We start from the raw sequence: 15,522 nt of genomic DNA, 5'->3' as shown, positions 1-15,522 counted from the left end.
CCTTCCATTGGGTGAGCTCTTGCTCTATTTGTGGAAAAGTATACACAAGGAGAGAGGGGGCTAGTTTCTGCCAACTTCTCCTCACTCTACTCCTGAGCCTACCCCAGCCCTCTGAAGCCACTTTTCAGGGGAGCATAAAATCATACAGGCATATTTTTTGCCTTATAAAAACCAGCCCAGTGTCCCACCTAGCAACAGAAATGATAGAATATAGAGGTCATGTTGCTACCCTGTCCTTAGAGGGGTGTGTGTGTGAGGTAAGTGCCATCAAGTCACTTCCAATGTATGGCAAGTCTAAGAAGTAATGTCCTCCAAAATGCCCTATCATTAACAGCCTTGCTCAGGTCTTGCAGACTGAGGGCCTTGACTGAGTCCATCTATCTCATGTTGGGTCTTCCTCTTTTCCTGCCGCCTTCTATTTTTCCTAGCATTATCATCTTTTCTAGTGACCCTTTCCATCTCATAATGTGGACCAAAGTATGATAGCTTCAGTTTAGTCATTTTAGCTTCTAGGGAGAGTTCACGCTTGATTTCATCTAGAGCCCACTTCTTTGTTTTTTGATGGTCCACTGTAGGTCCAAAGTGTGAGGGAGTGTCTAATGCCCAGGCTTCTTGCTACTGCCCTTCCTCATGAGCCCACATTTTCCACAGAGAGTCCCAGAACCACCCTAGCTATGCTTCGCTAACACTTCTGTTGCCAGCCAGCCAGCCACTCTCTCTCTCCCCTCCCCCTCATTTGCTGATCCCTGATCTCCACCTCCATCCCTGCCTCTTCCCATATACAAGCCTTCTGGGCTGGACAGGTTTCATGTAACTTCTTTGCTCTGCAGAGCAACAAGCTCAACAGTGACACTAAGATACTGCTGTAGAAAAATGACTCTCAGCTCAGACCCATATTAGTCTGGCCTTCTCTTTAGCATTCAGGACTTGTACATACAACAGAAGACTCTGTCTCAAGTTCTGGTCCCAGAAAGAGCGTTTCACAACCTTCTGGGTACTCTCTCTTCCCCCTCTCCCCCTCAATTGCAACTGCTTTTGTTCCACTTATTATGACAGGCTGCAATGCAGGCAGGGGTTATGAAAGGAGAGGTGAAGAGGGGGTAAGAGTCTAGCAGTGGCAGATTGCAGCACTGAGGGAGAGGAATCTTGGTGACTGACATCATGCGGCAGAGAGCACTCACAATATACAGGATCAGGGCTTTTTTGGTGGCAGGAACTCCTTTGCATATTAAGCCACACACCCCTGAGGTAGCCAATCCTCCAAGAGCTTACAGTACGCCCTGTACTAAGAGCCCTGTAAGCTCCAGGAGGACTGGCTACATCAGTGGTATGTGGCCTTATATGCAAAGGAGTTCCTGCTAAAAAAAAAAAAGCCTTGTAACAGGATAGTTCATTGTGGGAGCCCCATTCAGGATGCCTGAATTCAAAGAGTTACCCACAGAAAGTACAGATGGCCAGTAGAAGGTTAGTGTTGGACCAGGATTTGGGAGGCCCAGGTTCAAAGCCCCACTCTGCCATGGAGGCTAGCTGGATAAGCTAGGGCCAGTTGCACATGCACAGTCTAAGCTACCTGAGAGGGGTGTTATAAGGATAACCCAAGGAAAGGAGACTCATTATTAATTCAACATGTTTGATTCAATGGGGGAGAAAGAGGCAAGCATGCTATTGGAATTTTTGCTTTTAAATAAAGGCTGAGTGCAAGGCAGGAGCCAGACATCATGCTTAAGGTGATAAAGAAATACATAAGTTTACTGGAAAAAAAACAGGGACGGGAACTTTGGATGAAAGAAATAAAGAATACATCCTAGCTCTTGCATCCTAACTGCTACATGGCTGAAACAAAGAGCTGTAACTAATGGCTACTCCTTTCCTTCTCCTGGCTCAGACCACACAGTGGAAGATCAGCCATAAACTTGTGAATACATGCAAACAAGAGCAAAGCATTTTCTGCAACCAAGATGTTAACTGACCAATAGAAAGGTTAAAGGTCACTTAATTAGGATAAACAGCTCCCACAAACTTTCCCCGGCAAACTAATCTCGTCTCTAAGTGGTTACAAGTAATAGTATATGATATCCTGCTTAGTAAAACATCTAGCAGTATCAGTTAACCCTATAATGACTGAAATGTATGCAACTTGTAAACTCCAACACAAACCTTCTAGCAAATTCTTGCTGGTCAGATGTGCTAGACAAGCAAATTTCTGACTTGGTCCTGGCGTGCGCACTGATGGAAGAGGAGGGTGATTTGGCGGATGAGACAGTTGTTGTAATGCTTCCTAAACAGATAGAAGGATGAAGATCATCACTGTTGCAGAAAACCTTTGAGAGTTTGGGACTGCTCAGCACCCCTTTGACCCCAAGAGCATTTGCGAGTTTCAGACTGCAGCTCTGACAGACAGGAAACATACCCACTTAGGTCCCAGAAATGGTACTCCATGTGGATATTTCTCACTCACCCACCAAGGGACCCCCATGATTGCACAGTTTTAGATTATGCCAGTTGTGCACAATGGAAAAGCATCACCCAAGAGGATGGAGTAATGTTTAAAGAACATTCACAGTTTCGGAGAATGCAGCACTAAACACAGGCAAAAACCTAAACTGAACCCCAGCGGTCCCTGGACCAAAGGCTCAGAATTGCCTATTTAAGAGGCCAACCAGAAAAACCTGGATTATGAGGCAAACCTTCCCTCCAGTACGAACACAGGCTGACTGAAGAAGCCAGACAGGCATTGCATGTGTGCCAGTTCTCCAGGGGAGGTACATTGGTAGAATATGCCACAAATCTAGCCGAATATGAGATATACAGTGGGACATGCTCTAGAGATTTACAGCCTGTCACCAACAGCCGATAACAGCCTAAAGCAAAGACATTTATCTCTTCCAGTTCCCACTCCTCTGAAGCTGAATTGAATTCACTGTCAAATAAAACCCTATATAAATTAAACACACCAGACTGGAATGGCCTAAAAACTAAGCACACATGCATGCATGCCATGGGTTGACCCCCTGGAGGCACTACCTGAGCTGGCAGGAGTAGTATGGGGCAGGGGTGCCCCTAGTGGGCATATGGTCTTGCAGCTAGCATGGAACAAGGAAACCCCCTCCTCTCCCCAGTTTCCTCACACAGTATTCAAGGGAATCATAATAGATAAACCACAGCTGGCAATACCTGTCAAGTCTTCCATGCTGCCAAAGGACCCATAAGACTGACTGAGGGCACAAAAGAAATTCAGAAAGGAAGATATTAATTCAAATATTCAAATTGTTCTTCAAAATATAATTTTGTACCCACCCTTTCTCCACATGTAACAGTACCAGTACCAGATCTGCTCAGTTTCAAAGATGGAATTACATGAGCATCATTTCCTGAACTCATCACTGCCTTGAACTCCACAACAGCAGCTCTGATGGGTCAACTTGTTCTCAGCCACCCTCTCATTCTTCTCACCATCAGTATTTGGCCTTCAAAAAGATACTCTCTCACTTTGCAAGTGGCAAATAGCACAACTGCATTTCTGCAGTTGGTACTTCCACTCCTTCCCCACCCCCATTCATGCACCTGTAGACTTCTCCTAAAGACAATGCATCCTTATGACCAATTTACAATACCCTTTTTTTTTTTTACTAGAGTATGAAACAAAGCGTACTTAAGCAAAGGGTTGCTAAGTCCCCCGCAGCCTCTGGTACCATAGAGTCTTCCTCCCAAATTTCTAGAGCACCCAGGAAAACCACAGAGTTTTTCTGGAAGCTCCTAGAGCAGTTGGCACACGACATTGCTGGCACGATGATGTCACTTGCAAGTGACATCATCGTGCTGCCGATGTTGGGAGGGGATCCCCCCGCCAGCGGGTTGAGAACCTCCAGGGTGGAAGAACCCCCACCCTGCCTGGGAGCTTGGCAGCCCCTACTTAAGCATACAGCCCAACAGGTAACATCACCAACAACTAGCTTGGTAAATTCCTGGAGGTTTGGGGGCTTGCATGGGGAGGGGAGGGAGTTCTGCTGAGGTCAATATCATAAAGTCCCTCCTCTGAAGCTGCCACTTCATCCAGAGGAACTGATCTCTGTAGCCTGGAGATCAGTTGTAATTCCAGGAGAACTCCAGGCTCAGGCCCCACTGAAGGTTGATCATTCTACAGGCCTGGGTACTTCCTGTCACAGGCCTCTCTCAGCCAAGGATTACTGGAACCCCAACTACAGCAGAATACTAGTCTGTTGGCTGGAGAAACTGATTTGGGAATCAACTCAGTACCCCAAGGCATGAGGCATGGCTCCTGAGACACTTGGACCTCAGGGATAAAATTCAGGATGCTTATAGGGAGAAATTTCACAACAGCACAGATGGCCTGGGAGCCCTGTTGTTACCTCTTGGAGTGCATCCATCCATTTTCACGCTGCCTTCGAAGTATGGAGCCAGCACAGGGTGGGAAGGGAAAGATGGAAAGGCGGTTAATTTCCTTCTCTCTGTCTGGAGTCACTTCCTGTTTAGAAAGGAAAAAATGCCTCAAAACCAGATCCAGATTTTTCTCATCTCACTCTTCATGTTCCTGCTCATATTATGCCTAATCTTTTTTTTTAAAAGAAAGAAATCTGTTGATCATATTAATTAGATTTACATTAAATACCATCATCATATGAAACTGATCTATGTTACAAACTATTACATATAGTTTTTGAAGGCAGATGATGCACATAGCAAGCAGAAGAGGCATTCCATTCCCTTGCATGCGTGCGAGAGAAGGGGGAATACCTCTTATATAAAAGAAGGCATTAGTCAACTTTTTTCTCTTCCTTTTTTTTTTTTGCAAGAACTTGCATTAAGGCTGCCTAATTAAGTCAAGGGCACCTTCTGAAATTGATCTTTGTAACATACTGAACTGCAAACACTAAAGGAGAAGTTCATGTGGATCAATTATTTATGTTAAATCAGACTAATGCTATAATTTATGGCAGACTTCAAAGAGCAAAGGCAAATGCACAACAGTATCTTATGGCCCTAATCTAATTGCTTTAAACCCAATCTTTTAAAAAGGAAAAACCCAGAAGCTCAACATAAAATCATGAGTTATGAAATACAACCAAACTGTAGGAAGGTGATATTATTCAGTATATTCACAGCCCTCTACATTTCCTTCCAGTTTACTTTTCTTCTAATTTATTTCCCACCGCAGAATTGCAAGTCTGCAGCTGCAGAATCCTGTACAAGCTGGAGTAATGAGTTCTGTCTTCCTTGAATCCACGTCTAAGTTGTTGTGAGGTAAGGGGGGGATGTGCTAGAAAAAGCAACAAGCTGTTTTTTTGTTACATGCTATTCCTTTTCAGGGTCAGCAGCATTTCAGCTAGAAGTGCAGAGTTAAATGAGCAGCTTGTTTGCTTATTTCTGCCCAAAAGATATTGTACCCAAAAAATACAGCTACAGATACTTAAATACAAGCTAGAAAGTCTTCCATGCAAAAATTCAGTTGTCAGCAACTCACATGACAGTCAAGATTTACATTACATACCATCAAGCCAATTCAGAGCAAAATGTAGGGCAAGGAGCCAATCCCCACTGCCCTTCTGCTCTTTATTCAGCAACCATCACTTGCACATTCACAGCCAACTGAAAAGCTCCAGACCACCACACTGGCTGTTGTTCTGGGAAGGGGAAACTCCAAGAAGCCTATTGGATTACAACCAAATTTGTTTCTGGAAAATTTCCCTCCATCTGAGAGCCAGCTGTGATGAGGACATTGGCTGCAGTTCTCAGGCTTCTTTTAGAAAAGACCAGGGGAAAAAAGATAGAACAATGGACAGTTGGGCTGCCGGCCCAACATTCTGCAATGAAGCTAAATTTTGCAAATGAAATGTATATGCTTTATTCTACTTGCCGTTGTTCCACCAAAAGGATTAAAATGGAGTGGGGGGTCTATATACAAGGGATGTGTGTGTCCTAAGAAATGGATGAACCCCACAACTCTGATTTCCATTTCATCTAACTAACTCCAATTTTCCCAAGAGTTTCTCCCAAACCATAAAGGCTTTACATCACAGTGATTCTTACAAAGGTTCTATCTGACTTTACATCTTTCATGATTTTAAAAACAGGCCAGCTCAGATGAAGCATAAGATCATATGCATAAAGAAGAGTGGTGCCCGTCATCTCACATGCCCGCCCAACTCCCCAAATTAGCATGCACTTACTTGGCTGCATAGCATGCGGGTAGAGTGAAATCCAATGGATGCAAGCTCTGCACAAATGGTGGAGATCCTAGATTAAATGTAGGTGGTGTTTCAGTTGCATGGAAGAAAAATGAATGAAATTCAATTTGGCCAAGTCTATCTTTATGCCACAAGGAGGTGAGGAGTCAAGAACACTGTCCTCTCACTTCCTGCTCTTCACTACAAACAGGGATGGCTTATAGCACTGAATGTATTAAAACATTATTGAAATTCTGGAAACAATTTTAATACTTGGGAAATTTCCTTATTTATACCCCACTCCAAAAAATGTAGGGTAGCTAACAGCACTTTAATTATATATAAGAATCCATGTCATAAAAGGGTCATAAAAATGCACAGTACATAAATGGGCCCAGCAGGAAATATGAGATGCAAAAAATAAAATAAAATAAAGGTGGAATTCAGAATGTGCTCAAAGCACTTGAGATGTTTTGTCTCGAGGATCTTCCCAGGAATCTGTTCGTTGTTGTTCTTCAGTCGCACAGTCAAGTCTGATTCTTTGTGACCCCCAGGGACTCTCAAGATTCTTCTCCAGCACCACAGCTCAAAAGCATCTATTCTTCTGCGCTCGGCCTTCCTTATGGTCCAGCTCTTACAGCCATACATGACTACTGGGAATACCATTGCTTTGACTATACGGACTTTTGTTGGCAGGCTGATGTCTCTACTTTTATCATACTGCCCAGGTTCGCCATAGCTGTCCTCCCAAGGAGCAAACTGTCTTCACCTTCTATTTGCCATGGTGTGATGGGGCCGGATGCCATGATCTTAGTTTTTTTGATGTTGAGTTTCAAGCCTACTTTTGTGCTCTCCTCTTTCACCCTCAGCAAGAGGTTCTTTAGGTCCTCCTCACTTTCTGCCATTAGAGTGGTATCATCTGCATATCTGAGGTTGTTGATGTTTTCCCTGCAATCTTAATTCCTGCTTCTGCTTCATCCAGGCCAGCATTCCGCATGATGTACTCTGCATATAAATTAAATAAGCAGGGTGACAATATACATCCTTGTCGAAGTCCTTTTCCTATTCTAAACCAATTAGTTCTGACCGTTGCTTCTTGACCCTTATACAGGTTTCTCAGGAGACATGTGAGGTGGTCTGGTACTCCCATCTCTTTAAGGACTTGCCACAGTTTGTTGTGATCCACACAATCAAAGGCTTTAGCATAGTCAATGAAACAGAAATAGACGTTTTTCTGATACTCCCATGCTTTCTCCATAATCCAGCGAATGTTGGCAATTTGATCTCTAGTTCCTCTACCTCTCCGAAACCCAGCTTGAAATTCTGGTAGTTCCCGATCTACATACTGCTGAAGCCTAGCTTGTAGGATCTTTAACATGACCTTGCTAGCATGTAAAATGAGTGCAATGGTGCGATAGTTTGAACATTCCTTGGCATTACCCTTCTTTGGGATTGGAATATAAACTGACCTTTTCCAATCCTGTGGCCACTGTTGCTTTTTCCAAATTTGTTGACATAATGTGTGCATCACTTTAACAGCATCATCTTTTAGGACTTTGAATAGCTCAACTGGGATACCGTCATCTCCGCTCGCTTTGTTGTTAGTAATGCTTTCTAAGGCCCATTTGACTTCACATTTCAGGATGTCTGGCTCAAGGTCAGCAATTTCACTGTCATGGTTGTCAAGGACATTGAGGTCCTTCTTGTATAATTCTTCTGTGGATTCTTGCCACCTCTTCCTGATCTCTTCTGCTTCTGTTAGGTTCCTGCCATTTTTGTCCTTTATCATGGCCATCTTTGCACGAAACGTTCCCTTGATTTCTCCAATTTTCTTGAAGAGATCTCTTGTCCTTCCCATTCTATTATTTTCCTCTATTGCTTCGCATTGTTCTTTCAGGAAGGCCTCCTTATCTCTCCTTGCTGTTTTCTGAAAATCTGCATTCAGTTGGGTGAATTTTTTCTTTTCAACTTTGCCTTTTGCTTTCCTTCTTTCCTCAGCTATTTGTAAAGCCTCATCAGACAGCCACTTTGCTTTCTTACATTTCTTTTTCTTTGGGATTGTGCTGATTGCTGCCTTCTGTACAAGGTCACGAACCGCCGTCCATAGTTCTCCCAGCACTCTATCAACTCTAGTTCCTTCACCTCCACTGTATATTCATAAGGGTCAAACCAGAATGGTCAAACCTGAATGGTCAAACGTGAATGGCCTGATGGCTTCCCCAGTTTTCTTCAGTTTAAGCCTGAATTTTGCAATGAGTAGCTCATGATCTGAGCCGCAGTCTGCTCCAGGTCTTGTTTTTGCTGACTGTAAGGCACTTCTCCATCTTTGACTGCAGAGTATATAATCAGATATCTGTGCTGCCCATCAGGTGATGTCCATGTGTAGAGTTGCCTTTTAGGTTGTTGGAATGACCAGTTTATTCTCTTGACAAAACTCTACTAGCCTTTGCCTGGCTTCATTTTGTTCTCCAAGGCCAAACTTGTCAGTTGTTCCGGTTATCTTTTGACTTCCTACTTTGGCATTCCAGTCCCCTATGATGAGGAGGACATCTTTTTTTGTTGTTAAATCTAGAAGGTGTTGTAGATCTTCATAGAACTGGTCCACTTCAGCCTCTTCTGCATCAGTGGTTGGGGCATAGACTTGGATTACTGTGATATTGAATGGTTTGCCTTGGATACGGACTGAGATCATTCTGTCATTTTTGTATCCCATTACTGCCTTCCTCACTCTCTTGTTAACTATAAAGGCCACACCATTTCTTCTAGGGGACTCTTGCCCACAATAATAGATGTAGTGATCCTCTGAGTTAAATTTACCCATTCCCATCCATTTTAGTTCACTGATTCTCAAGATGTCGATGTTCAGTCTTGCCATCTCCTGTTTGACTACATCCAGCTTACCTTGATTCATAGATCTTACATTCCACATTCCAATGCAGTACTGTTCTTTGCAGCATCAGACTGTTCTTTCACCATCAGACACATCCACAACTGAGCATCCTTTCGGCTTTGGCCCAGTTTCTTCATTCTTTCTGTAGTTATTTGGACTTGTCCTCTACTCTTCCCCAGTAGCATATTGGGCACCTTCAGGTCTGAGGGGCTCATCCTCCAGCACCATATCTTTTAGCCTTTTGTTATTGTACATGGGGTTTTCTTGGCAAGGATACTGGAGTGGTTCTTGGCAAGGATACTGGAGTGGATCACATTTTGTCTGGGTTCTCAGCTGTCCATCTTGGGTGGCCCTACATGGCATAGCCCATAGCCCTCTCGCCACGTCAAGGCAGCAATCCATGAGAGAGCAGGAATCTGTAAGAAGTGTTAATACCATAATTCTCCTATTTCAGGGGAAGGGCAGGCCTAAAACCATACCACAGTTCTGTTGGCTAAGGTGACATTTGAATCTGGGCCTTCCTATGTCACTGGTTACATTCACACAGCCTGGACCTATGCAAGTTTCCTCAGAAGCAAATTACTCTGATCTCAGTAGGCCTGTTCCCAAGCAGGCATGCAACTTTAGCTCTCTATAGACTAGATCTTTGATGCTTGCATTGTAGTCACACAGAACACTGCATTGTAGTCACAGCTGGGCAGGTCTCCACACTTCCTAAGTAATAGCAAAAGCCACAGCAAAATATTTTCTTGTCCACTGGGGGAACAAAAAAAAGCCAGGAAAAGCTATTTTTTCCAGTAGGAAAGAATAACTATAGATGAGCTGGGGCTGTGTCACATTTTCATTATAGCATGAGTTACAAAGGGTTGCCATATTTTGCTCTTGCTGAAATTAAAAAACAGAAGCAGCCTTGTGTCTTCTGCCCTCGCTTCTTAACTTCTGAATATGGTTTCCAGCTCCTGGTGACTTTAGACAAGTGGCACCGGCACTGGGGTTTCCAGCACCACAGGCAAGGTTCATGTCCTGCCCTGCAGCCCCAGAGGGGGCTGGATGGGGTGCACTTCCTCAGCTCAGAGACATTTAGAGCAGCTCCAAATGCCTCTGACCCGAGGAAATGTGCCGCGTGCCCCGCCCAGCCCCCTCTGAGTCTGGAGGAGGATGGGGGGCATGCTTCCTTGGCTTGGAGGAATTTGGAATAGCTCCCAATGCCTCTGAGGCAAAGAAATGCACCACACACCCTGCTCAGCCCCTTCTGGGTCTGGAGGGGGCTGGGCAGGGTGTGCAGTGCATTTCCTCAGGTCAGAGGCATTTGGAGCTGCTCTGAACACCTCCAAGCTGAGGAAACATGCTCCATACTGCCCCTGCCCAAGTCTGAGTGGGGACAGCAGTGCATTTCCTCAGCTCGGAGGCATTCAGAGCTGCTCCAAATGCATCCAAGACAAGCAGGGAAGGGGAGGGGCACTAGGCGGCCACCTACCTGGCCTACTCCCATGTGCCGGCCCTGTAGACAAGACCCCTAGCCATCCCAGGCTGCATTTTTTCCACTTTGGAAGAAAAAGAAAATAAGGTCAGGAAAACCTGCCAACTCCCACAGATACTGGCAAGTCTGCCCAGTTCATTCCAGGTAGCTGGGTCACACAAATGAAAAACAGCACTCAGGGTCACTAAAGCCTCACCGCTTTCTGGTTTATGTAGTCCTCAGGGAAGACAACATCCAGGATGCCAGAAGTATCTATAATTCCGTCCTCCAGGAGGGAAGGCTTGTCAATAATGCTCCAGGTGCTGCTTAGGATGGAACAGAGTGAATGGGAAGAGGAACACATCTAGGGGAGAAAAAAATTAAAAAATGCCTCAATATGCTAGATGATTCCTATTTGATGAGGCTTTTATTTACCTGGAAGTCACACTTTCAAGGCAGAAGCCCTCTGTGGACAGAAATGTGCATCCATCATGGAAAATCCTGCTTCAGTCACCTAAGATCCCAGATGGCTTAGAACAGTGGTCCATCTAGTCCAGCATCCTGTCTCACGTAGTGACCAGCCAGTTTCTCTAGAGGTTCAACAACAGGGTATACTTCTCCTGATGTTGCCTCCTGGCACTGATAGTCGAGGTTTACTGACTCTGAAAATGGAGGCTCCTTAGTCACCATGATTAGTAGCCACTGATAGACTTATCCTCCATGAATCTAATCCCCTTTAAAAATGTCTATGGCTATTAACACCACTACATCTTCTAGAAGCACGTACCATATTTTAAAGTATGCTCTTTTGTCTGTTCCTAATCTCCTGCCCATCAGCTTCACTGGATGCCCTAGTATTTTAGGAGAAGAAGAAAAAGTTCCCAACCCCCTCTACCCCGTGCATAATTTTATAAACCTCTATCATGTCTCCCACTTAGTTCCCTCTTTTCTGAACTGAGAAGTCCCAGACTCTTCAGCCTTTCCTCACAGGTTAGGTTCTCCAACCCTCTAATCATCCTGGTGAGCTGTACTTTTTCCAGCTCTGCAACATCCTGATTGAGATACCAGAACTGCCTGCAGTATACCAAATGAGGCTGCACCATAGATCTATACAAGGAGCATTATAATATCGACCATTTTATTTTCAATTCCTAATAATCTTTTATATTTCAATTTCTAATAATCCTCAACACAGAGTTTGCTTTTTCCACCACTGCAGCACATTGGGTTAAACACTTTAATTGGACTATCTGCTATGACCCCAAGATCTTTTTCCCTCTCAGTCTCAGCAAGTTCGAATTCCATTAGCCCATACCCAACATTTGGATTTTTTTGTTCCATGCCACTTTCAACTCCCTTAAACTACTGTCCATCTCCAGTTAAGTTTGTTGTTGTTGTTGATGATGATGATATTGGATTTATACCCCACCCTTCACTCTGAATCTCAGGGCGGCTTACAATCTCCTTTACCTTCCTCCACTACAACGGACACCCTGTGAGGTGGGTGGGGCTGAGAGGGCTCTCACAGAAGCTGCCCTTTCAAGGACAACTCCAACAGCTATGGCTGACCCAAGGCCATTCCAGCAGGTGCAAGTGGAAGAGTGGAGAATCAAACCCAGTTCTCCAAGATAAGAGTCCACGCACTTAACCACTACATCAAACTGGCACTCTGTGATAATACAAAAACCTGTTGTCATTCCATCTTATGATCCCAATTTCAAACCACCAAGTTCCAGTCTGCCTTCCTTTCCCTCTCTCTGAAAGAGTCATCCTTTTTTTATACCTGTAAATCAAATTTTTATTATTTTTGCAATATATTGAAAAGTATACTTCTAACATAACCCAAATGTAATCCGCCAATATATTACAAATTTTCCTTCCCCCCTCACCTCTAATTCATTACCTCCACCGGTATTTAAAATAAATGAAAAACATTCTAAAGGTAAAATTCATAATTATAGAATCTTCAGTAAAAATTACCATTATTTTAACTCAAAGATGGTTATTATATTTTATCCCCTACTTAATTCTCAGTTATCTAATTTGCATATTAAATCACTTATCAATAATCACAGTTCTTCTCTTCTCTTTAAAAGTTCAGTTATTGTTGTCAAAAACCACTAAATGTCTCTTCACTTTCTCTACACAGTTTTGAAACTTCTCCCAATCTTCTTCGAATTTCTCCAAATTACAGTCTTTCAAGATTCTAGTAAGTTTCTCCATTTCACTCCAGTTTAGTACTTTTAAGACCCAGTCCCATTTTTCTGGTATTTTATCTTGCTTCCACATTTGCGCATACAATGTTCTCGCAGCTGAAAGCAAGTACCACAACAATGTCCTGTCTCGCTTCGGAAAGCTTTCCATTTGTAATCCCACCAAAAAAACATCCGGTGCTCTCTTAATATTATATCCCAAGATTTTCAAAATCTCTTGTTGAATCATAAGCCAAAATTGTTTCGCCTTTTCGCAAGTCCACCACATATTGCAGAAAGAACCTTCATGTTTTTTACATTTCCAACACCTATCTGAAGCTTGATTGTTCATTTTTCCTAGTTTTTTAGGCGTCATAAACCACCTATACAGCATTTTAAAGCAGTTCTCTTTTATATTATAGCACATCGATATTCTCATAGAGTTCTTCTATAGGTGTTCCCACATCTCCATTTGTATTTCCTTGTTAAAATTTATTGCCCATTTAATCATTTGAGGTTTCACCACCTCCTCTTCAGTAGACCATTTCAGTAACAGCTTATAAATCCTTGAAGTCAGTTTTTCATTTTCACCCAACAGCATTTTTTCCATTTCTATTTGTTCATGTCTTATGCCTGTATTCCTAATATCATTCTCAACCAAGCTTTTAATTTGATGCAGTTGAAACCAATTAAACTTATCTTGCAACTCTTCGGCCGATTTCAATTCTACTTTGCCTCCATGAATCTTTAGCAGTTGTTTGTATGATACACATTTTTCTTCCTGTGTACTTGAAGACAACTTTATAACTTCTGTTGGCACTATCCAAAGTGGTTTTCTCTCATCACCATATTTACTGTATTTTTTCCACATATTCAACAAGTTCCTCCTTATATAATGGTGTGAGAAAAATCCATCCATTTTCTCCTTCCCATAATACATATAAGCATGCCAACCAAAAATATTTCCATGGCCAATAATTTTCTATTAAGTAAAGTTATCCATTCCTTAATCCATACCAGACAAACTGCATCATGGTATAACCTTAAATCAGGTAGTTGGAAGACACCTCTTTCTTTCGCATCCATCAGAATTTTCATTTTAATTCTTGGTTTTTTACCCACCCATACAAATTCTGAAATCTTTCTTTGCCAAAGATTAAATTGTTTCTTATCTTTCGCTATTGGAATAGTTTGAAAAAAAAAAACCAATTCTTGGTAGAACATTCATTTTAACTGCAGATATCCTCCCCAGCATAGATAGATTCAATTTATTCCACTTTAACATATCCTCTTCAATTTTATGCCAAAGCTTTTCATAATTGTTCTTATATAAATCAATATTTCTCATCGTAATCTCCACACCTAAATATTTTACTTTTGAGGTAACTTCACATCCAGTAGCATTTTGTAACTCTTTGTTTGCTTAGTGACAGATTCTTACTAAGGATTTTCGATTTTTCTTTGTTTACATAAAAACCCACCAGTTCTCCATACTTTTTAATTTTTTTAACAAGGGTGTTACTTGTAATGGATTTTCATTAATAAACATCACATCATCCGCAAAGGCCCTATATTTATAGGAAAAACCTTTCAACTTCAGTCCCTCTATTTCTTTATCGTCTTCAATCTGAATCAACAAGACCTCTAGGGTCATTATAAATAGCAAAAGAGATAGAGGGAACCTTGTCTTGTGCCTTTGCTAATTGTCATTTGTTTTGTCAAGTCAGCATTCACACAAAGTTTAGCTTGTTGTTCTGTATGTATTGCCTTGATCATCCTTATAAAATCATCTCCTAGTTTCATTTTTTCCATCACTGCAAACATAAAGTCCCAATTGAGATTATCAAAAGCTTTTTCTGCATCCGCAAACAATAAAGCCACCTCTTTCTCTGGATGCTTTTTATAATATTCTACAATGTCTATTACTGTTCTGATATTGTTTCTTTTTTGCCTTCTGGGGAGAAAACCTGCTTGTTCCTCTTGGATAGAAATGTTCAAATGCTGTTTGAGTCGTTCTGCTAGAATTCTAGCAAATATTTTATAGTCATTACTCAGTAGTGAAATCGGTCTATAATTTTTGACATTCGTGACATCTCTTTCCTCTTTCGGTATCAATGAAATAACTGCTTCTTTCCATGTATTTGGCACCATCCCATCTTGTCTAATACTGTTCATCAATTTTTGAAGTTTAGGTTCTAGTACTTCTGCTAAAACTTTATAAAATTTTGCTAAAAGACTGTCAGACCTGGAGCTTTTCCTAATTTCATTGAACAAATTCTTGCTTCTATTTCTACTTTTTCAATTGGTTCATTCGAAGTTTTTTCCATGTTTTCTTTTAGGGGTTTCACTTTTATTCTTTGCAGGTAAGCTTCTATTTTCTCTTTATTTACTTGTTGACCTTTAAATAATTTAGCGTAAAATTTGTAAAACTCCCTTTTAATTCCAGCTTGATCCACATTTTCCTTACCCTCTGAAAAAATTCTATGAATTTTTTCTCACTTTTTTTTCTTTACTTGCCAAGCCAAATATCTCCCCGGCTTATTAGCACCTTCAAATGACTTCTGCTGTAACCTTTTTAAATTCCACTCCACCTCTTTGTTCAGTAAGTGTCTCAATTGGTTCTGCAAAATAATGATTTCCCGTAATATTTTTTTCCCCAGTCTTTTTTTTAGTTCATTTTCTTTTTTACCTATTTCTGTTTGTAAGTCCATCAATCGTTTTTCTTTAGCGCTTTTATCTTTATTGTTTGATGTAATTAGTATTATTATTATTTTTTATTTGTTCGATTTTATTTGT

The 15,522-nt window shown here is 41.8% G+C and overlaps 1 protein-coding gene across 1 annotated transcript in view; it reads right to left on the bottom strand.

Annotated features, from left to right (window-relative positions):
- The window catches only part of CARD10 (caspase recruitment domain family member 10), a 71,814-nt gene that overhangs the window by 13,527 nt on the left and 42,765 nt on the right, over positions 1-15,522 (bottom strand). Inside the window, exons 10-13 of the mRNA XM_060245498.1 lie at positions 10,752-10,898; positions 4,371-4,486; positions 3,175-3,215; positions 2,158-2,278 (exon numbers count right to left, since the gene is read on the bottom strand). Coding sequence (XP_060101481.1) covers positions 2,158-2,278; positions 3,175-3,215; positions 4,371-4,486; positions 10,752-10,898 — 425 coding nt within the window. The remainder of the gene's footprint in view (positions 1-2,157; positions 2,279-3,174; positions 3,216-4,370; positions 4,487-10,751; positions 10,899-15,522) is intronic.

This window comes from Heteronotia binoei, chromosome 8, assembly GCF_032191835.1.
Source record: "Heteronotia binoei isolate CCM8104 ecotype False Entrance Well chromosome 8, APGP_CSIRO_Hbin_v1, whole genome shotgun sequence".
Lineage (NCBI taxonomy): Eukaryota > Metazoa > Chordata > Lepidosauria > Squamata > Gekkonidae > Heteronotia > Heteronotia binoei.
Note: the sequence above shows the minus strand (reverse complement) of the source record. Positions and strands in the feature narration are given on the sequence as shown.